At 42.8% G+C, this 21,465-nt stretch overlaps 1 protein-coding gene across 4 annotated transcripts in view; it reads left to right on the forward strand.

Moving 5' to 3' along the window:
* Positions 1-11,179: 11,179 nt before the first annotated feature.
* Positions 11,180-21,465, forward strand: part of IQSEC3 (IQ motif and Sec7 domain ArfGEF 3) — a 107,770-nt gene continuing 97,484 nt past the window's right edge. For all 4 annotated transcript variants that reach the window (XM_069807651.1, XM_069807654.1, XM_069807653.1 and 1 more), the window contains exon 1: positions 11,180-11,825. In XM_069807651.1, the coding sequence (XP_069663752.1) occupies positions 11,308-11,825 (518 nt within the window). In that variant the 5' untranslated portion in view covers positions 11,180-11,307. The remainder of the gene's footprint in view (positions 11,826-21,465) is intronic.

Consider the following 21,465-nt stretch of genomic DNA (forward strand, 5'->3'; position numbering starts at 1 on the left):
ACAAATAATTTTGCATTGACTGACTGTTTATTTTGGCAAACAATTTATGACAAAAAATTCACTACATCCATTTTAACATGGCCTTTGGTAGGAGGTGAGCACATCCACTAACATGAGCCAGGAACCAAGAATTTTCATCAGGAAGGAAGACAGGACCACAGCCAAGTTCCTAACCTCTCAGCTCAGAGCTTCAATCAACAATGAAAGACGTGTTCTCAAATCTATATGGATCATGAATATGTCCTTGAATTTCCCGTTGAATGCAGAGAATCAGGGTTGAGCCCAGAAATCCTCTAAGTTTGTTCGAGGGGGCCTCTATTTTTGTCCAAGTATTTTGCTGCCAGGCAGAGGTGCTGAGCTGGATTGCTAAAGACAAGCTGCATCCTGCTCTGAATGGTGAGACAGCACGGGTGTCCTCTGCCAGCAAAGCCTTGGGGTACTCCTGCCTTTGAAGTGGGCAGTTGTGGATGTGCCCATGTACAGTGCGGGGGACTTACAGACTTGACCTTTCTGGCATGCAAGGAAGTAGGCTAAGCACAGAGATGGCCAGGACAGGTAAGTCAAACAGCATTAGGAGCAAGAAGCTGGTTTGTAAGGAAAAGAGTCAAAGGACTCAGGACCTTCACAAAACTGCCATGGGTGGGAAAGAATATCTGAAAGCATCCAAATATATAAACATAAAGGAAGAAGAGGATTTCTTTGGGGTACCTCAAAATGAGTAATTAGGATTTATCAGAAGGCAAATGAAAATATAAACCAACTACAAGAATATTCCTTAAAATTCAGACTGGCCTGGCAGTGATGGCACTAGCCCCTGTGGGGAGTAGGGGCAGCATCTACCTTTGTGCTGACTGGTATTTACAGTTGAGAGCTCCTGATTTTATTTTGGGCTTTATTCCCTATAGTCACGCAAACTGTGGCACAATACTCTACCTTGTTTCTAGCACTGGAAAGTACTTCATATTCACCACTACCCCAGAACCCCTAGAAAAGCAACATAGACATCGCACAGGGTGAAATCTTGGCTGCTGCTAAAGTCAATGGGAGTTTTACTCTCTGACTTTGAAAGCATGTAGTGAATCCTTGCCTTTAGCTCTACATAGCTCAACTCTTACTCATAAGAGAACTTTAATTTTTCAGGAGCCCACTGAACAAAGAGTCTACTGGCTACAGCATAGCTGTTTAAGCAGGACAAGTTCCAATCAGGGCTACCTACGAGTTTAGCTGAAGCAGCAGTAACACCAGCAGTGTTAGCAAGGATGAAGAGGGTTAATTAGCAAGTTGGGTGGTAAAAATGCCGGCAGTTGCCAGAACATCTCCACTTAGGCTCCCATCACAGTAATTCCCTGGTTTTATCTGAACCAGTACTAGCAGTGATGAGGTAGTTTTTTCTCCTACTCCTCTTTGGAGACCCAGCCAGGACAGGCAGACTGTCACATTATGAGTTCCTCCTTTCCCTCTTTGAATAGCAGCAGGAGCTTGGCCTTGAGTATGCACCATTACCTTTATAGAAGGGAAGGAAATACAAAAAATTAATGCCAAAACCAATATTGTTTCAATCACATTTGGTATTTTATAGGCCTGTTTTGTTCAGTTTGGTATAATACTATTTATGTCCTGAAATCTACACTATGAAACATACAGAATATACATTATGGAAGAATTCCCACTGCTGCTACAACATCAGCCTCTCCATTTCCAGAAGCTTGGGACTGTACATCCATCACCTGCATGATGCACTAGTGCCAGGTTTGCATTAAGAAACAACTGGGGTTTTGTAGCTCCTCCTGAAAATTAACTCTGGTTCACTTTTTAAACTGACCAGCTTCATTCTGCAACCACCAGAGTTGAATAAAAACTCTGTCACATTTTTTCATGACACCAAAACTCATGCCATATCAACAAAATATTATCTGCATCTGAAAGACTGGCAAAAGGAGGTAAATGGTAACTGCAGGCTGGTGCTCTGGCTAGATGGATTTTTGTGCTTGGCTTGAACCCACTGATTTGAAAATGAGGCCTCATGCACCTGCTTGCCTAGAGCAGCTTATAGGATTGGGGTCAGAACTGCAGCTACCAGGGGAAGCCTCTCCCTCAACCCTGCCTCCAGGTTTTTCTTATCATCATCATGCTTATATCATCTTTAGTAGCACTAATGCAGCCTGATCTCTCTAAACTATGTCATACTAGTAGAGGGAAAAAAAAAAAAGCTTGTCTGCTCTCTCCTTTGTACTCTCCTCTTTTTTTTCATTTGTTAGGTATGGTGACCTCTGTGAGAGTGCCAGATTTATTTTGGCAAATTTGGCTGCTAATTCATATCTACTAGGACTGAAAGACATGATCTGAATTTGGGATGTCTCTCTGTTAATAATCTGTTTGTTATCTTAATAAATATTTGTGAATTGTTTATCTGACACATGACATGTTTATTATTACAAATATGCTTATTGGTCATGATTCACATTGGTCTCTGTTATTTTGGACTGTTTTCATTTATCTGTAGGCAGCTCATGCTGTTTTATATATTCTGTCACAGTTGGTTGTGTTTTGCCTTTTTGTGCTGATCTCTGTAAAAAACACAGCACATAAGAAATTAATAACAATGAGAATGTTTCCAAAATCATCACTCTACCACATCCATCCAGCAGTAATTTAAATGTGTTTGAAACAGAGTACAAATCTGAACAGATGGGAAGCTTTTAAACAATTCATAACTTAAGACATCAGCAAATAACTCTGGATGCTTTAGGATTGAGACCTGAAACTAAGACAGAGTCAATGGAAACACTGGCGTTGTCTTTTGACCAAGCCCCAGGTACTCACATGCTCCTGCGCGGTGACATCTTTGGAGAGAGGACTCTGCTTGTGTGGCCTTGATCCCTCATTCAGATATGTGATGCTGTCCTTGTTCCTCAGTAGTGCACAGAAAGAGAGGTACATACAGCTGGAGCAAAGATCTGATGCTCCCTGCTACAGGGTGCTGTGAATGCTAAAAATGCAGACAGGTTCAAGGTGAGATCTGCCAAACTGATTGAAGAGAAAACTATTAAGGTTTGGTTTTAATGCAAGGGTATCACCTCTGTCTCAGGAAGTCTGGTTGGAAGCATATTTTGGGAAAGTATCACTTTGTGTTGCTCCCACTGTAATTCTCTTTCCTAGGCATCTGATTTTTGTTATTTATAAGCTTTTAAAGTCTTACACAGTGGATTTCAACCTAACTTTCAAATTTTGAGGTTTCCTTTCAACCATACTCAGCATGTCTCTATAACAAATACTCAACTGTTCTCTTCAGTTTACCGAGAAGCACTTCACATACCTCCTGCCCTCACACCTTTCTGCCTCCTTCTGCACATTCACTTCTCTTCCACAACTTCCACAACAGTGTTGCCTGCAGACCAAACATCAGCCTTCCCCCTGCCTCAGTTCTTCCCACCCCAATGACTAACAGCCTATCCATCGTCAGTTCCCTGCCCCGTCAGTTCTTAATGTTCTCCCTATGTATCATGCTTCCCAATTCACACTGGTTTTCTCTCCCCACCATCCAGCCACTGTTACTGCTTCTCGCTCCTAAGCCCTCCCTCCCTCCAGGGACAAGACCCCTTATACTTTGCCATTTCTCTCTCCACCTTCTCAAGGTGAGCACTGTAGAGAGTGCTGCAGAGGGAGGAGTAACTGAACTGTCATCTCTGCATGGGATGGAAAGAAAGAGCAGTGCTGCTGTGAGCTTTGGGGATTTTTTTTTTTGTTCTTTTAAAAATGAGTGTAGTGTTGCTTGAGAAGATACTTCTGCTCGCTATCTGAAAAGGTCTGCTAGGCTGCTTTTACTTGGGAGATGGGCAAACATAGCAGCCAGCAAATCAGTGGGGAATTTCTCACTGGCCAAGTTAAATATTGTAAGGTTTCAGCTGCTTGCCTTGTCACTAGATTGGCTTCAACCATTGCCAAAATCCCATCAGTTGTGAAGAAATTAATGACAAAATGGCTTGCACCCAGAGCTTAACCTTATGTTAAACTAATGCATGAAACACAAAAACTAGACTTGTGATCTGCCACCATTTGACCTATCTCCTGCTCTTTACATCTGGGCCCCCCCAAACAGAGTGGTCTTTTATGTTCTTTGCAAGAGGCTGTGTAGACAGAGGTCCTACCATATGGAGTCAGTTGCAAGAATGTGGATGGTGGTAGATGTCTGAAGCAATTCTGCCATGTTCCTCAAAGAAGAATCCGGAGCAAGTTCTGCCAGTTTTGAGTCACGGGATCCTTTTTGTCTCTTCATTTGCTCCTTGAAATGCTTTCACGCACCAAAATATAACATAGAAATATTTATCACAAGTCAGCATGTCTGAGCATAAGGGATCCTGTCTGTAAGCAGATTTGAAGGCAAAGGTTAACCTTAGTAGAAGCCTGACCCCATAAATAATGAACAACAAGAGACAGGAACACATCTAAGCAGCAACCTCTTCAGCAAATATTTGGCCTGCCTCTAGTTGGACCACGCTGTGTATCAGCAAGTCTGAAGGATTACCTCAAAAGCAAAAAAAGAGATGCAATTTAAAAAAAAATGCATCATTTAAAGAGTTCAGTTCGGTTAGCTTGCTAAAAATAATATCATCAGGTGATCTGATCAGTCACCTTCAAGGAGAGAAAAGCTTTAGGACTAAAGAGCATTTTACCCTACTGGAGAATGGCATAAGTACTCATGGCTGGAAAGTAAAAAGGATAAATTCAAATGAGAAAAATATTCCAACTTGTCAACAATGACAGAGATTAACTATAGTGACAAAATATCAAGGAATGAGGCAAATGCTCTACCTTTTACTATCTTCACAGTAGTACCAGAGGCATTTCCGGAGGTATGTTTTTCTTAAACTCATATTCCAGGTTTATTAGCTGCATGAGATTATATGGTATGTAGCATGTCAGGGCAGATGCGTTATTGATTTGTCCTGGCCTTAATTTCCCTGAGAAGTCAGCATCTGCTTACCCCTGTTATATAACGGGAGCACAGACCAAACAAGCCACGCTTTCAAGGTGAAACAGGACGCCACAGAGGGTCTGTAATCAGAAAGCACTGGAGTCAACAGCAGTGCTTCCTCTGCATTGAGTAACGACAGGAGGAGTCCTCTGGCATCTTCATCCTTAGTCCAGCACCTAAAAGCCAGGTGGTATGGCCTGCAGTCTTACCTTCTTAAAACTGAAGTCTGCAACAAGGTGAAATCTCTCTCTTGTGTTGGAGCTGTTGAATTGTTAATTCATACTGATATCACAAAATCAGAAGAAAAGGGAAAATGCCTTGTTCTATAAATCAAACATAAAGAGCTGAGATGTGATAAGGACAAATACTTGGTTGGTTTTTTTTTTCCTCTTCAGTGGAACACAGCTAAGCTGACATACAAATATTTTAAACAGCTGCTCATCAGAAAAATGCTATATTGTAGCCTTAGCTGAAATGTATACTGTTCATGCATGTGTTTTGTTTTCTTGACAGTACTTGATCTCTGCCACTGCAGAAAAAGCTTCTATCTGGAGTATGAGTTTAGACTTAATGTTATTCCTTTTTTTTTCCCCCTTTTTTTTTCTGTGTATCTTATGCAAGGTCAGATCACAAAAACTTGTCCCATCTGAAAATCCCTATGTAATTCAGTGGGACTAGTCAGATAAGATTTGGAGAATCAAGCTCATACTCAATTTTTTCATTTTACTGCAGTATTTACAAAAGACTGAACAACTGTCAGTTAAAACAAAAACCTGTCTGACTCTGAAGAAAATGTCTCTGTGTAGCTTTTGCTCTCTATAATTAATCAATTAAGTGGTCAAAGCTTAATTTCATGAAAAAGACAGGAGATAATGTAACATTTAACAACATTTAAAAGGGAAAGTGCATTCTAAAGAGGGACCTTGATTCCTTTTAATTTGCAGTAAATAACGCAAAGCTGCAATAGCACAGTTCAAATACAGTCAAGATTTAAAAATGTGTCAAAACCACACATCTCAACTAAGGCTACGATACAGAATTTGTACCTTTTTCCTGATGAGCAGCTGTTTTAAAATATTTATATGTCAGCTTAGCTGTACTCCACTGAAGAGAAGAAAAAAAAAACATTGAAAGAATCTGAAATATTTGTCCTTACCACATCTCAGCTCTTTATGTTTGATTTATAGAACAAGGTATTTTCCCTTTTCTTCTGATTTTGTGATATCAGTATGAATTAACAATTCAACAGCCCCAACACGAGAGAGAGATTTCACCTTGTTACACAGACTTCAGTTTAAAGAACGCAGGTAGGACTCAGACCATGCCACCTGGCTTTTAGATGCTGAACTGAGGTAGAAGATGCCAGAGGACTCCTCCTGCCTCTACTCAATGCTCGTCTGAATGAGAGGAAGCACTGCTATTGACTCCAGTGCTTTCTAATTACAGACCCTCACTGGCATCCTATGTGATTGTGGGCAACACACTTTACTTGGTCTTAGCTTCATTTTATCCATCTGTTTAGCTGGTCTAAGCAGAGAGTGACTTGGCTTAGACTCAAGATAGTGAAACATCTCTCATTGGTCTGAATAGTTTCGGATGAGGCCTCAAGTGAAAGAAGCATTCAGGAGATGCAGATTTTTTTCCCCATGCATGAATTATGCATGAGTACATTATGATTGTCTTAATTCTATCCTCTATTTTGAAATTATTCATCTAATTCCTGCAGAATTTTTTTTGCCTGTAGGCTGTTCACAAGCAGTTCTGAGAATCTCTACTCAAGCAGCTGCTAACTTCCAGGTGGGGCTGAAAACACCCTGTCTTCCCCCAGAAATCAGAATGGAAGGTGGCAACACAAGACCGTGATTCTTGTGTCTCTTCTCTCCCATCTTTTACTCTAATTCTGGGTTTTTTTTTATATGATTTGTGTTATGCTTCCTTGTGTGTACTTCTTAAGAACTGGATAAGAATGGATCAGGGAAACACTGGCTGCGGGGATTTCACTTGAGATTCTGCCATAGTTTTGAGAGAGACAGGAAAAGGGGGAGAAAACGTTAGGTTAATTAAGGTGGGTTGGCCAACATTAAATCTACCTTTCCTTGAGTACTAAGGACTTGACCTTGAACACCAATAATCTTTGTTGTATTCTGGTGCGCTTGTACACAATCCTCCTTCTACTAAAAGACAGACAATAGAAATAGATGTCTTATAGAAGTATAGAGAAACATACCATAAGCTCATAAGCTTATGATAATAAGACCATAAAATCATAGCTGGGAACCTAAGCTATATGCCCTGCGTCTCAAACTGGTGGCACTTTGGATACTGAATTACCAGGAGAAAGTTGTTACCTTGCAAGGCCTGTGCATGGAAGATGGAGGAGAATGGGTTCAAATGCAAGAACTGGGGAGAAGACTGCCTGGATTTGCTGTGAGGAGCCCCTGTCTGGGAGAAAGAGATGGAGTGTAACTGAGAGGAGGTAAATGCCTTGAACAGAATTTCAAATGGAAAAACATGGGAAGTCTCTGCCTGTCAAAAGGGTGGAGTGATTTGTTTGCATAAATTTTCAGTGAGCTGTTGCAAATTAAAGGGGGATTAGGACCTCTCAGAAAATGTTACAAGAACACTCTGCAGTGAAAATTTTTCTGCAGATGAAACACCTGAAGATGTTACTATCTTCCCTATTGTGTATGCTTATTCGTATACCCTTATTTATGGATTCCCTCTCCTCTGACTGAATTAAATAGCTAAATAAATATAAAATTAAATCATGTAGTATTAGACCTTTCCATTAAATCCTGGGGCTTGACTCATTTGCATTTTGTTTTGTTTTTATAATTCATGCTTATTTTAATTACTACTCCTGCACTTTATTTGTAATTGTCTATGCGATGCCCAAGCACCTTGCTAAGTGGATAAGGGAAGCACTTTATTCCATAATAACATAATTAATCCATTATTATTCATTATTCTTTTTTCTGGAATGGACTGAAAAGAATCAGGACTTTGAAAAATACAATACCAACAAATTATCTATGGCAAAAATAATTTTAACAGAATTCATACTTTCCTGATCTTCACCATTATTTCCCTCTAGATATCATCTCTCCTGAAGAGAGAAGCAGCAGCATTTAATGACCTGAAGATTGGGCTAAATGCCAAAGATGTTTGAAATCAGAGATCTGTCCCCCCACCTTCCTGCATGGCTTGGACAAGTCATTTAACCACTCTGTATCCCTAATGCCCTATTTCTGATGGCTACAATCCTGACATTCACCTTCTACAGAACAGCAAAGCTTACTTCACTGATGTGCAGAGCTTTGCAAATGATGTATGCTAGGTATTGTGGCAGCATAATCAAAGGGACACAACAATGGCTGGATAAAAGAGGAGGCGGTTCCTAGCTATGCAGGATTCTTGCTTACCGAGTGGAAGATGACATTCAGTTCCTTCTGATATCCTTTGCAGATTCCTCCTGAATGAATACCCTGTCTTCACTGAATTTTCTTATTACAGAGGATTATGCAACTCTATTACCTCTTGAAGTTGTGTAAGGAGATCCCTGCATAGTCCTTCATGTTAGGCACAAAAGCATTCTGCTGCATTTTCCTTTGGCACCTGTTCTCTGTAGAAACCTGGAAGGTCAAGGCTGGTCTTACCAGTTTTGTCCACCAGTCACCACACCCACACAGTAAACAGGTTTCTTTCTGATTCTCCTAGCCTGCTTGTTTTTAGTTTACCAATCCATGGTTGTAGGTATCTGTTTAATTTATGACAAAGATTTATTAGTAGAAACCAGGCTAATGAGGCTGGTCAAGCAAATTAAAGGTGCAGAAACAGTGAATGAATACATCGGGTCCACTCCACGCAGTAAAAGTCACATATTCTGATAGGCATTCAAGCATCATGACACAAGACTTCCATGCTGTTTTGCCCCATCCTCAATCATCCAAACCAGGATGATTTTTTCTTTATAGTTAGTATTCCCTTAAGAATACATGCCACGACCTGGCTGACTATACCCAGATAGGCCAGTCCTATGTCTATGACCCTTATTTCTTTGTCGCTTTTATCCAGCTGAGCTGCAAAGGAACATGATGTCCACTGCAAAGACAGAACTCTGCACAGGGCTTGCCTTAAGAGTTAAAACAGCCTCCTCTATTATGCGAGATAATCTCTGCCTGAAGTCTCTCCTAACAAGGACAATGGGTGTGCGGGGAGGGGGGTGGGGGGGTGGGGAGTACACATACACATGTGAGCATACCCATAGCCATCCCTGGTTGTTTCCCAGAATGTATTAATGCCAAAAGCATGTTATTTCCATTAGTGTCCCTGGACTCTGTTCCTGTGAGGCAAGACTGAAGTGATGCTGCTCAGTAGTGTCTCTGAAACGTCAGCATACCAGCACAATTTCCCAAATGATCACTTCCACTCTTCCCCAAATATAGCTTAGGTGTTTTCACCTCCCCTGTCTTTTTGTGTGTGCCTTTTTTTCACACTCCCCTATAACCATCTCTCCCCTTGTTAAATAATGCCAGTTCCCGCTCAGTCAACTCCCTGTCACAAAGCATTAATGACACACTAGGCAATGAGATGGAGGAAGGTCTCCCCTAAAACTTCCCAATAAAATCATAAGTGTGTGGGATTTTAATGCTCTTACTCCTTAGAGTTCACTCCAAGGTCTTCCCCCAACACACAGGGGACATATGGCAACGTTTCACAATCCCCCAAAGCCACATCTAAGTGCTTGCAAGAGAACTGTGAATAGCAGTTCTTTTTTAGGAGGAGTCTGTGAACAGCTTCTAATCCTGGTGATCCTGTTTGCATCAGTTTACATTCCCAGGGCTATCTGTGAACAGAAAAGACTGGAAATACACCTTTCAGCTCATCTGAATCAGAGATCTCCTTTACATTACTTGGTTCCTCACTTCAGGAAACCCTTGCTACGGTGCAGGTTTTGCTGATCTGAAAAGGCAAAACAAGAGTAGTTTTACACTCAAAATCACCCACTTAAAAACAGTTGCTTTTTGTTCTGTGGCCTTACACCTTTTGTACACTCAGTCAAATCTACTGACATGCTGGCCTAAAATCAGGTCTGACTGCTCGTTACACCTCCTGGATCTTCAGCACCCACAGTGATTGGAAAGGAGACCTCTTTTTTACGCTTTACGGAAATCATCAAAATTGTTCATGGATCTACACAGGAGTTTATTACCCTTAGCCAGGTTACTTATTGATAAATATAATAGAAAGCACACAGTTTCTCAGACCCAAGGTTGTAAGTTTGCGAACTCTTAAGGCTGTGGATGAGGAAGGGCAAGGGAAGGTTATTTCCTGAGAAATTAAGAAAACCTGCACAGCGTCTAGCAGCAAAGGCCCCGCCTGTCACTTCTCTGGTATTACATCCACAGCCCCCACACCCCCAGCAAAACTCCACAGTGAGTCCTAAGAACCTAAAGGACACCAAAGGCTCAGAGGAGTGACGAACTTGCAAGGAAGCAAGCAGGTTCCTCTAACACGCGTTTTGCTTTGGAAGTCCTTCCCTCGGGTTCAGAGTTAGCCCTGCCTTCCGCACGCTAAGAAGGTAAGCAAAAACCAGGACCGTGATCAACAGGGCAGCCAAAACCAGCCTCAATTATTCAAGTCACTTAAAAAAAAAAAAAAGAAATCACTTAGTCGCCCTGGGGAAAAAAAAAAAAAGGACAGCAACACCTAGAAGTGCCACTCGGGGCGGAGAGAAGAACGGGTGTTGGAGAGGCTCCGAAGGGCCCCGCAGGCGCTGCCCGCTCCCGCCCCTCCCCGAGGGCTCCCCTCAGCACCGGCCGCTCTGCGGCGGAGCGACACGGCACCTCCCAGACGTGGTCCCTCCCAGACGTGGCCGGCGCGGTGCCCGCCGCCTCGCTGAGGGAGAGTGTGTGTGGGGGGGCACGGCGGCGGCGGCGGCGCCCCGCCACGCCAGCTTTCCTCTCAGAAACACCGGCCCGGCCCGCGCACCGGGACGGGACCTCCCGCCACCCTCCCGCGCCTGCGCGGCCCTGCCGGCGGGGGGGCGGGGTCTCTGCGGCGGATCCCGCCCCGCTCCCCTTCCCCCGGCCTCGCCGTGCGTGGCGCGCGGGGGCAGAGCCGGGCGCGCGAGCCGCCTCGCCTCGCTTCCCCTCCCCTCTCCCTCTCCCTCTCTCTCTCTCTCTCGCGCGTGAGCGGCCGTTGGTCGCGCGGGTGCGTGCGTGCGTGCGCGCGCGCGCGCGTGGGGCGGTGAGGCGCCTCCCCGGCAGCCCGCGCCGCTCTCGCCGGAGCGCCGGCGGCCGGGCAGGGGGGCCCGGGCCGGCAGCCGGGGCATGGAGAGCCTGCTGGAGAACCCGGTGCGCGCCGTCCTCTACCTGAAGGAGCTCACCGCCATCGTGCAGAACCAGCAGAGCCTCATCCACACCCAGCGCCAGCGCATCGACGAGCTGGAGCGGCGGCTGGACGAGCTGAGCACCGAGAACCGCAACCTCCGCGGGCAGCAGCCGGCCCCCGCCGAGCCGCCGGCGGCCCCCGCGCCGCCCCAGGGCCCCCCGCCCGAGCAGCCCCCGCCGCCGCCGCCGCCGCCGGGCCAGCCCGACCCGCTCCAGCACCACCAACAGCTCCCGGCGCAGCAGCCGCCGCCGCAGCCGCCGCCGCCGCCGCCGGCGGGCAAGCAGGCACCGGCGGGCCCCGGCGGCAGCGGCCGGGCTGCCGGCCACCAGCACCCCCCTCTGCAGCCCCACCAGCACCCCGCCGAGAAGGACGGCAGGGAGAAGGGCTGCTGCGCCGCTCTGCTCCAGCACAAGACCCCCCAGGCCATCGGCAAAGGCGTCCTGAGCCGGAGACCGGAGTAAGTCAGAAGGGGGAAGGGGGCGGGCAGGGCTGGCGGGCGGTGTGGGGGGGACGACACACAGGAGCCTAGCGGGCTCTTCCCGGGCCCGGATCCAAGAGGGAACTGGGTTATACCCCCCTGCAGCCTTGCGCGGGGAGAGGCAGTGTGTGGGTGGGTGGGGAATCCCTCCCTCGATGCGTTCTCGGGGAGAGCAGGCAGAGTGCAAAGAGGAGCCGGGTTGCTGCTGCTTCCAAGAGGCGTTTGCCTCCTAGTTCACCGCTTTTATTTTTACGTGCAAGTGTCCGTGGCCCGTTTGAACCCGCTCGGGCCGCTCACCCGCGGTGCTCACGCACAGCACCGTGCCCTCGTTGTCTGTCGTAAATAAATGAGTCTTTGATCGAAGATGAGTGCGGTTTAGCCCAGGCAGGGAGAAGCTTTGCAAAAGACAGCAGCATTGTGGCAGCTTCTGTTTGCCTTAAGTCGCTGGTATCTGTAGAAAAACCCCATCATCCTTGGAATGAGCCGGGATTTTCCTGCCCTCGCTGATGTAAGGTGTCTAGGGTCTGCATTATATTGCACATGAGGTATATATGTTCATAGAGGTACAGATGCTGTACATATGTTTGACATTTAGGATGCTTATTGCACTTGTGTGTGGGTTGGGGTTTTTGGTTGTTTGGTTTTTTTTTTTTTGTGAGTGGCACCCGATACTGATCCAGCTCTTCAAAAGGACAAAGTATTTTTTGCTGGTGTTTCCTCTTAAGTGAAAATAGCGTGACTACTACTGAATACTGATAATGGTTTATATGCATGCATGTATGGTAAACAGGGATGAGCATTCCAGCACTATAGGTGGTGGAAGAGGCTACTACTGAAGAGTCACATTTTCTTGGATTACGTATCCAGTATACACCATCAGTTTACCAGCTGGTAATTACAGCTGCGCTCAGTATTGTATTGTCCTTTGTTTAGGCACTTTGAAAGCAGGGGAATGTTTTCTGGTTGAAAGCCAGAGTTAGTGAAGTTAGGAAGAGAAGCATAGTTTCTGATGTGGCTTCTTTTATCTAAGAAAGGGCTAATATAAGTAGTAAAACTAGATTGGAATTTCTTTGCTAGAACGAACTCTATTGTTTTGGTTATAGTAACGTCAAAACAAATGAAGTATGCAGCACACTGTATAGCCCCAAACATCTTCCTTGTCTGACACTTTAAATAAAAGGGCCCCTTCTCTCTCATGTTTGTTTTGAATACACAAGCATAGCTACAACATGGAGCTGGATTTTCAGCTCCAGCTTCTGTGGTGTAAGTAGAGTTACACCACTTCATAACAGCTAAGCATCTATCGTGATTCTGTGAAAATCAGTGGAGAAATTACTACTGAAAGGACTACTATTAAAGGAGTATGTATGGTCAAGGCATGCTTGAATTGAAAAAGACAGATCCATACTTCTAAAATACTGCACTGTAAGACACAATTTTGCAATCACAACTTAATGGAAGTGAGTGGGCTACTTAGAGTATTAATACAGGTAGTAAGCATTTGCAGGATCTGGCCCTTATTCATCATGCAATAGATGGAGTTTTAAAAAGACGTAGGCCCAGATCCTGAACTCACGCCAATTGGTGTAAATCCAGAATAGCATAGCTGATAAGTCACTGAAGTCAAAACAGTAAGAAACCCATCTAAAAATGCATAATCAACCTCTTTGTTTTTTCAATAGTGAATCCCTGCAGTGAAGGCTCTGTTAGAAACATCGTATTGGCAAGGGCTTTCCTTTCTTCTGAAGAGAGTTTCTAACATACGTCATTACACAGACTGAAGAATCAATTTCTATGCATAAGTTTAAATACCTCTTTCTTATCTGAGCTTTTTTTGCAGTGGGGTTTGACTGGGGGAAGAATTGTAGATTTTTTTCTTCATACCAAAATGCACAAAGAGAAGTGCATTAAGAACACAGCTGATCGCTGGTGTATCATATGATAATCTTTATATTTCAGATAGACAGATAGATAGACCCTTTTTATGGAAAGTCAGGGCTGCTGCTGGGGATAACAGAGCTAATCCCTGCAGCGTTCTTCACTCAGGAAGGTTAAAATAGACTGCTTCTGTTTCCTTCTATAGCTTAGGCAAACCAAAATCTTTGTATAGAAAAGGAAATATGAGAGATGCAAAACAGTCTACATTTCTGACTCCTGCAGGTTCTTTTTTTTTCCCCATTGATTGTATATGCTGGATTTCATCCCCTCTCATCTCTGGCTGTTAGAAGGAAATCAAAGAGACTGCAAAATCTAACTTAAAGACAACTTGGATGGAGGGTGAGGAATCTTTCACCACCTATTGACAGCATGCCTAATATCCCTTACGATCCAGCTGGCCAACCTGAGAGTTGTATTTTTGCTTTTGTGTGACAGCAGGGGATGTACACTTTAATACCTACACAGACTAGGTATCTGTACTCTCTTCATTCCTCCCCACATCTAAACATGTTTTTCCCTCTATTATAAACCCTGAAATTCAATGTTACCTAAATTTTTTTCTCTTAGCCAAGAGCTTAGGAACTGACTGTTGGCTACAGAAAATGGCCACTCTAAACAGAACAGAAATGATATTTTAGCATGTCAGGATGCGGTGGCTGAAAGCAAGGGTTAAAGCAGTACCCAGGCAGTGCCTGGCTGTCACTGCCCAGTAATGGAATTTCCTCCGCCTCTCACAAAACAGGAGGTTCTGGCAGCATGTTTAAGTGTACTTGTGCTGACCCTTCTCACCTCAGACACAGCCCAGGGATTTTGCTCATTTTGAGTCAGGATTGAGGTTTTTTTTCCAGCCCAGCTCACCTCAAGCCCTGGATGGAAGTGAAGACCCGAGCTTTTGGACATGCTGGGGCAGTCTTCTGTAAGGGGCTTGGAAGAAAAAACAACTGAAGCATCTCTCTTATTTTAAAGAGAAGTTCAGTGTTATTTTCATTATTTGCTTTTACCAGAAAACTGATAAGTTTTCTTTTTTTAAAAGCCATTTAAAAAAAAAAAAAAGCCTACATTTTAAAAGAGAACAAAACCGAAGCCCATCTCTAGAAAGGAAAGAATTCCTGAGTTATGCAGAGGCCCACTAATTGTTGCTGCATGTCATTGTGTGAGAAAGGTAGCACTGGGCTTAGCTATGAAAGGAGAGGCAAGGAGAAAGATTTTTGCAGAGATTCTCAGCAAGAATTAGGCTGATTATTATTCCGCGGCATCTGTCTCTTTCTACCTTAGGAGTCTATTGCATAAGCGCCTCACAGCTTTAAAAACAAAAAAATAAGGTCATTCGTCATGGAATGTTTTGCTTCAAAAATACAGGTTGCCAATTTAGCATAGCTTAGATCACCCTTACTAGGCAGCCTCTTGTCTTAAGGGACCATCCCAAAGTATCATGAAATCCTGTGAGTATAAATTTTCCTTCCCTTCTTTATCAGAATACTACCTTCTTTGCCAATCTCCAGTACCTTTTGTTGAGTATCAGGAAAATGCCACAGGGTTGAATTTAGTAGATTAAGTCTAAATGGCCCAAATCCTGCTGGTTTTTATCAGTTAAACTCTCAGTAGGAGCTCTGCCTATGGAAGGGCTTCAGATTTTGAGCCCATGCATTAGCTGAAAAACTCACTTGCATAAATACAATTAGAATAATAGCTAATAATCTGTTATAGTTCCTTCCGTCAAAAGGCATGGGTGCAATTTACAAACATTCTGCATTAAAGTGGCATTAAAGTCTTCTTTTAACTGTGTCACCAACAGTGAAAACAAGGCATAGAAACAGTATTTGTCTAGCATGACATAAAGAATCTAAGTACTGCCTTTAATAAATTATTGGCCTGTGTTTGCTCAATGAGATACCTCCTCATGCAAAACAAACTCTTAGAACTCTTGGAAGAAATTTTCTAAAATCAGGTTTTCCCAGAGGTCTTAAAACTCATCTAGATTTGCATTGGGCTGAAAACTATTTTATTTTATTTTATTTGGTATTGGTTTAGGATAGTATTTTTTGTCTTAGTAAAGAGGCAAGTTTTAAAAGACAATGTTAGAGTCACTTAGTTGCTGTTGTGGTCTGAGGCTGTTTGCTATATTTTTGTTTAATTTCAAAAGCTCAATTATGTAACTTTAAAAAGAAGATATTGCATATGCAGAGGTGCTGTTTTCCATAATTTTTCTTTTTAACTATGCATTAATGTTCTATTCTATGGATTATCTCCAGGGTAAAGGCATTAGACAAAATCCCACTGATTTCAATGGATACTAACAATAACTGTAAATATTGTGGTTTACTATTAACATATTTTGCTATATTTGCGCATTGCACCAGCACAAAAAAAAAAAAAAAAGAAAAAAAAAAGAAAACCAGAACAACTCTGAATGGCTTGTGTACCCCAGATACCCATTCCTTTCACTTTGGGCGCACTAGGAATGCTACATTTGCCCTGTGCTTTCATTCTTTCAGGTTCAGATTTCTCCCAGCCTATTTCAGGGTTTAACTCCCTTGAGCTTTCACACAGCAGAAGTAGTTGCATTGGTGCTGCCGTGGGTTCTGCAAATCCCTGCTAGCAATGTATCGTTTCAGCATCAAAAGTTATTTGGGGTAGAGTGCTGTAAGCTGGTTTCAAATGACAGAGGTCTGCACTGGCATAGGTACACAGATGCTAAAGCCCTGCTTAGATGATTTTGAAATAAAGAGCATAACGAGAGATAAAAAGAAAGTAGACTCTCTGCGACTATGTCCCATTTAAAGATATATCCATATTGGTTCCATTCACATTGTAATCAGCCTAAGATGTACTTTCAGACATGAACACACCTGCCTCGTATCTACAGCAGGGCCTGTAAAATCCCAGGCAGAGGCATATGGAATTACTGATTCACAACAATATTTAAGAAATAACAGATAAGTGAGAGAATGAAAAGGTCTCAGCTTAGGAAGGGTTCAGGGTGAAGTTCTAGGTATAAAATTGCTGAGTAAAGATGGCATAAGGAATTCCTCCCACAGGGACAGCACCTCAGTATGATGCTGTATGAAGTCCTGTCCAGAACAACACAGTGTCAAGGCTGAAAATACTGTTGTGGAAAATCTCACTGGCGGGATGGGAGCCTCAGGAAGTAATAATAGGGAAGGAATCTGTGTGAAATACTGTCTAGCGGTGCTTTGGACAGATGCTACCTGTGTATCTGTGTCCTGAGCCCAGTTAGAGCAGTATCTGGAGTAACAAAGACTCATACCCATCTTTTAACAAGAGAAGTCAAGGGGTCAGCAAAAAAGGTGAATTTTTTAATGCTTAAATGAGGAAGGATGCAAATGCATTATTTTGTTTTTCTGATAAGATGGTGATATTTTTATGTCACTCAGCTATATGTTCTGTTGCAGCCAGGCTGCTCTTCCCTGGTGGCATGGGTACGTTTCTTCCACATGCTTTGTGTTGGCCCATTTGGTGTCACTTCCCAGGCAGATCCAAGGTAAGGCTTTATGAGAGGGCTTTAGGAGCAATGGGCTCACATGACAACACTGTTAGCATTCAAAAAAATTCACGCATGGCCATTTGAAAGAGGTATAAATGGAAAAATGTCCCAAATTAATAGGTATTAACAATGCCCTTGAGAATTCCTGCCAGGGACTCAGTGCCAGGTGACTCCTGGACTGGCTGTCCCATTCTTTGCAGCATGTACAGTGTGGAAGGACACCCGTTGTTCTGAGATTGCAACAAGCAACTGATACTTCCATGTCCTTCATAAAATGATGCGCACACAGGCATATACAATTTAGGCATGATTCATACAGTTTATGCATGCAGCAAGTGGCTACTTATATGAGGCATAGACTGTACACATTCACACCTACACCATATTTTAAACTATTTGTACTTTTAGTCAGAGTAAGCCAGAGAAATCTAGCCTTGGGATGGTCTTCTAGTCCTTAGATGGTGCCAGACCAGAGCCTGTCAGCTAGAAGTCTGGTATTCTATTAATTATGGCTTCTACCTACTCATTCAAAAAAAAGTGTTCACATGATAAAATGAGCTACACTTCTGCAAGCAGAAACACCTCTAGACAAACAGCTGTGTCAGATTGTAGAAATTTCCCAGTTTTATTTTCTTTCCTTCTGCCTTGGAATCCAAGTAGAAACAGTAAAAAAGAGCTACTGTCTCTCTACCTTAATCTTTCTGTATGTAGGGTTTATTCATCTTCTGCTTTCCTGTTATTTTCCCTATAAATGCCTTGTTAGGTTGCTTGTTTTCTCCTTTCTTTCCTAGTTCAGCAGTGGTTTATTTCTCTTTTTCCATTCTCAGTTATGAAACCTTTTATTGTTTCTCCCTTAGGAAAACATTATAGAAAGCCAGAAATATTCCTCTCTTTAACAGATGGAAAATATTTCATTTGTTGTAAAATTACCTGTACCCTGTGATTGCTACTTGGTCCACATTCCATGGAACCATATAAGAGCAAATAAGGAGAAAAGAAAAGAGTCATTTATGAAGACAGAGCCTGAAATGTGACCATTTTCCCTTTCTTTTTCATATATTTTTTTAAATTATATATACATTTTTTCACTCAAAGAGGTGTATCTTGAAACAAACTAGTAATATTCTTATATTCGTCTATTCTGGAGTTTGTAATTTCATTTAACTAAGCCCTAGGTGAGAAAATGAGAGTCTTGACTATTGGATTTGTTCTGCCCAATGACTCTGTTTAAGACCTCTTAGTTAGAGCATTGGACTAACAGTCTTAAGATCAAAGTTTAATTCCTCCTAAATGTATTTTTAACAGACTTGTGATGCTGGACAGTCCCTTTCATCTCTGTATTGTAAGATCTATAGCAAAGCAGTCGGAGATCTATTGTTACAGATAAGAGTGGGCAGATAGATCAGGAACGATCCTTTTTATAAATTTCAGCATAGGAAGCAGCATAAAACTCCTGTCATTACTCGCAATGTGTATTCCAAGGCGATATGTATATTTGCACATAGAAGAGAGAATGTATTTGTATGAGCATTTGTCTACAGTAAGTGTCTAAGAGCAAAGTTGAAACAGCACCTAGTTTCTGTGCTTTTTACATACAGAAAAGCAAATCGCCTGCTGGAGGAAATCTATCTTTACTGACGTCAGTACAGCCACGACGATTTACATCACCTGAGGATCTGTACCAGATTTTGTGTATCTGTCCTCATACACAAATACACATACATCCACTAGTGTAAATGAGTGTTGACAATAGCAATGGATAGCAATTCATCACAGAAATAACAGTGAACAATGAGAAAACCATTAAGCAACATTCTGCTTCTTCATATAATAGGTTTGTAATGTTTTCTTATGGTATTTTAATATAAGGTGGTAGGAGTTTTGTTGCTGCAGGGTTATAAAGATATATTTGCTCTGTTTGATAATGTTTTTTCTTTTCTCTACCCTGTGCATGCACCCTCAGCCTGCTTCTCACACAGGTATTATTTTTATTGCTTTTGCTAAGATTATGGTCATTGATCAGCTGTTATTTTCATGTGCTCTCAAGTTGCACTTTCTGAGGGGGACAGAAGAGGATCAATATTTTCCATGATAAGTCACATCTAAGAGGGGACATTTTGGTGAAATTTAAGTGATTTTGAATAAGAAATTAAAAATGGCAAACCTTATCCTTCCTGCCATCTTCTAGCTGAAAACAAGAGGGCCTGTGAGCTGCAGAGCTGATGAAGCTTGACTTCCAGAAGATTTGAGACATGGTTACATTTTCTGATGCCTAACAAGATGTGAGTTCTGATCTAAGCTTCTCCTGGTATTGAGACTTTTATAACATCTCTCTCCAACATGGAGACTTCTGTGTAGAGTAATGGCTTCTGTTCACTCGGCAGCCTTCCACTCAGTGGAGAACCTACAGAGTTCTCTCTGTTACACCCCACAAGCTGTTTTCATGGAACTCATCAGGGGTTAGTATCTCTGAGATCACTGTTATTCGCTCAAATTTGGTTGAAACTCACAGTGGGATCTGCAGTTACAAAGTAGGAACCAACACAGACACCCACACCCACGCAGAGAGAGACACACATGCATAGAAGGAAAAAGGAAAAGATACATGGTCACAGAAAACTTGTTTTGCTTAGGAACCCAGGCAATAAAGACCAAGTCCTAGATGATTTTTTTAATTAGCTCACCAATACATCAAAATGGCTGAACAGTCCGCTCCAGATCTGTGACCCTTTCTTGGAGCTGGTGTTCTATGTGTAATAGCCTCGTAAAAGTCTTGGAATATTAAAGTTATAAAGAATTGGGAAATTACTATAGGAATTCAGGGGGCACCTAGGTGTAGGTTTACCACTGGCAGATGAAGTCTGTTGGTCTTCCTTGCTTTGCATATCAAGTTGGTGGATCACCTTAATCCACCTGCCAACATTTGCATAGGCATGGGCTGCTGCTGAGACAGTTACTACTAGAGGGGTTAATTTATGTTTGCTGAAACACACTAAAGCATCTATGTCATTCTCAAGAGCAGCAGAAAATTGACACTGAAATTATTACAGATTTAATGGATGCTTGGGATTTTCTTCAGGTTTTCCTGTACTTTGAATGTTTGTTCAAATTCTGACCTTTCTATTAAAATTCAGGACCTTGCTGTCAATCTGTTTGTCTCTGTGATGTCGATTTCCACTCAGTCCTCCAAAGTGGTTCACACATACTATCCTGCTCCAGTGGGAGACAGAACTTGTTCTGACAGCACCTCCTTCAGCCTCAGCATCCAGCATCTTGGTGTTGCAGTGCCTGGGTGGGCACTACCTCCATGGAACATCCTCGGATCTGCCTCAGTTTTGGCCCTGAGGTTCTTAACAGACTTTATATTTGATAGCATTTTCCAAAAGAGAGGATACCTCTCCAAATTTATAGAGATTTCTACTTCCATTGTGGAACCAAGCTCAGACCTGTCTTTCCTTGCTTTTGCCCCTCTGTGAGTAATACTGTTTCTGTCTCTGTTGGGCTGTTCCAGGAAAAGTTTCAGCTCTGCAGTCAGTTCAGAATTCTCACAAATGTCCTTGTCTTTCATTTGCTGGTTTTTAATTTGCAAATCCATTCCCAGTAGGACACCAGTAAATTGCCTGTGTCTGCCTAGGTACTCACATGGCCCCCTTCACCATAGTAACTGAGTATCTGGATTTGTCCTGAGGGCCCATGCTGATATCCATGCACACTGGACCACTAACCTTCATCTGAACTAGCAAAGACTCTGAGGAATCTCCTCCCTTTTCTCTGAGCATTCCCTGGTTCTCCTGCCAAAGACCTCTCTTCAAGCAGTTTTCTTCTAGAACGTTTTTTATGCCAATAAATCTGTATCCAGTCAAACTCCCGGTGTAGAGAGTCTGCATGGCTCTGATCAGTAATTTACACTATTTTACCATCTAGGTAAGTCTAAAAGCCAGATTCTGTTACCACTTAACTGTAAACCTGAGTGGCTGAACTCACTTAACTAAGTGGCGTCAAATTTGAAGAGACATGAGATAACACTCATACATAACTTCTGATGTTACGGATCTTCTTGAACTGACTTCTGTCCCACCACTGGAGCTAGTTAGTTTGAGTTAGCTATTAGCCTATTAGATTCTGTGCATACTTTCCATGGCAATCATTTGGGATGGCACAGCCAACTGCTGTAAT

Source organism: Haliaeetus albicilla, chromosome 19 (genome assembly GCF_947461875.1).
Source record: "Haliaeetus albicilla chromosome 19, bHalAlb1.1, whole genome shotgun sequence".
Lineage (NCBI taxonomy): Eukaryota > Metazoa > Chordata > Aves > Accipitriformes > Accipitridae > Haliaeetus > Haliaeetus albicilla.